Raw genomic sequence first — 1809 nt, forward strand, 5'->3', positions numbered from 1 at the left:
CGTCCTCCGCGAGCTGCAACAGCGTTCGCAGCGCTAAGTAGGGCGCGGAGGCGGTGCCGTAGACCACCGTCAGCAGCCGGTAGTCCTGCACCTCCCGAGCGGGGTCCGGTCGCCACAGGATGCGCTGGAGTCGAGATCGTCGTGATGCACCGTGATCTGGCGGAACATCTTTACGATGTCCGTCGTAAAGGCGTACTTATACAATCGCCACCGCGAGAGAATCGCCCAGAGGTCGGACTGCAGCTTCACCCCGGGGAGGAGCAGATCGTTGAGAGAATGACCGGTAGCGGTGCGATGAGATGCGTTGAAGACAACGCGTATCTTCTTGGACGTTCCTTCGCTCTTGAAGACCGCATGGTGCGGCAGGTAATAGCTGTTCGCGCGTTGCACCTCCTCGATCGGAACAGCTGCCATGTGGCCGAGTTCCAGGTACTCGGCCATGAAGGCGGTGTACTGCTGCCGGAGCGTTGGGTTGCGCATTAGACGCCGCTCCAGGCCGGTCAGCATTACAAGCGCCTCTCGTCGGTTGCACGCTAGGCGGACGTCGGTGTCCGCGCGTCTAGGCAATCGCACCGTGTACCGACCACGCTCGTCACGCGAGTGCGTATTCGCAAACTGCTCCTCGCAAATGCGATCCTCTGGCGCCAAGGTGGGCTCGGCGGGCAAGTCTTCGAGCCGCCAAAAGCGCTGCAGAGCTTGATCTAGCTCAGACCAAGAACCGGACGCATGTAATGCAGAGGCGCGTTGGTCAGAGTCAGTCGGGCCTGTGGTCGTCGCCCCCAACAGGACCCATCCCAGCGCGGTGTTCTGTGCAGCGGGCGTACCGTTTGGACCTCGTATGAGACCCTCTCGTAGCAGACACCCGTAAGCCCCAGCTCCAAGAATGACGTCTACCGGGGCCGGCCTGTCGAAGTCCGGATCGGCGAGCGTCAGGCCGTGCAGGTGCGGCCACTCGACACGAGCCACAGGGCGCGTTGGAAGAGACGATGTGAGTCGCGGCAGGACTAGTGCCGACGGCAGGTGCAGGCGCGTGTCGCGATCGCGCGGTGATCCGATGTCGAGTGCAACAGCGTGGGTAGCGATACCGGAGTCAGCTCCCCGGATACCGGTCACCGGTACTCGTACGCGCCTCCTGGCCAGGCGGAGGCGCTGGGCGACTCGCTCGGTCACAAACGAGACCTCTGATCCTGAATCCAGAAGCGCTCGGACGCCCAACTCGCCGCCATCTGATCCGGAGCAAAGCAGCCGAGCCGTTGAGAGCAGCACATTCCCCCCGAACGCACTGGTGAGAGCCACAACGTTGGAGGCGACCGCTCCTGCCGATGCACTCGCTCCGGGGGTCGCGCCGACATCCGACCTCCCGGCAGGAGTCTTGTTTGCCGAAGGAGGGTCGTCTGGAAGATGAAGCAATGAGTGATGCTTTTCACCGCAACGCGAGCATCGATTACCAGAAGGGCAGTTGGATTCGTTGTGCTTCGGATTGAGGCAATTAAAACACGCGGCCATCTTCTTGACTTGTTCCCGGCGCTGATGCACGGAAAGCTCCTTGAATCGCGAGCAATAATTGTAAGTGTGGTTACCTTGGCACAGTGAGCAATGTCTGCCGCGCTTGGACTGGTCGGAAACCGTCGTCGCGAGCGCGTTTACCTTTGCCTTACGCTCCGATGATTTACCCGCAGGGGTTGCGGCCGGGACGACCGTTTTAGAGCTGGCGGCCTCCAAGGCTCGCGCGCGAGTCTGAATAAAATCCTGCAACTGCTTGAGCGTGGGGAAGTCCGTGGTCGTCTGCAGCGAAGACTCCCACAGCAG

At 61.5% G+C, this 1809-nt stretch overlaps 1 protein-coding gene across 1 annotated transcript; it reads right to left on the reverse strand.

Annotated features, from left to right (window-relative positions):
• Window positions 1–91: 91 nt before the first annotated feature.
• LOC105570764 lies at window positions 92–1785 on the reverse strand (the record flags this gene model as incomplete). The annotated part of the gene is made up of 1 exon (XM_012028204.1): window positions 92–1785. A coding segment is annotated over one exon (1694 nt), but the record flags the coding sequence as incomplete, so codon positions are not given.
• Window positions 1786–1809: the final 24 nt, after the last annotated feature.

This window comes from Vollenhovia emeryi, unplaced genomic scaffold, assembly GCF_000949405.1.
Source record: "Vollenhovia emeryi isolate VEMERY1.0 unplaced genomic scaffold, V.emery_V1.0 DF941890.1, whole genome shotgun sequence".
Classification (NCBI taxonomy): Eukaryota; Metazoa; Arthropoda; class Insecta; order Hymenoptera; family Formicidae; genus Vollenhovia; species Vollenhovia emeryi.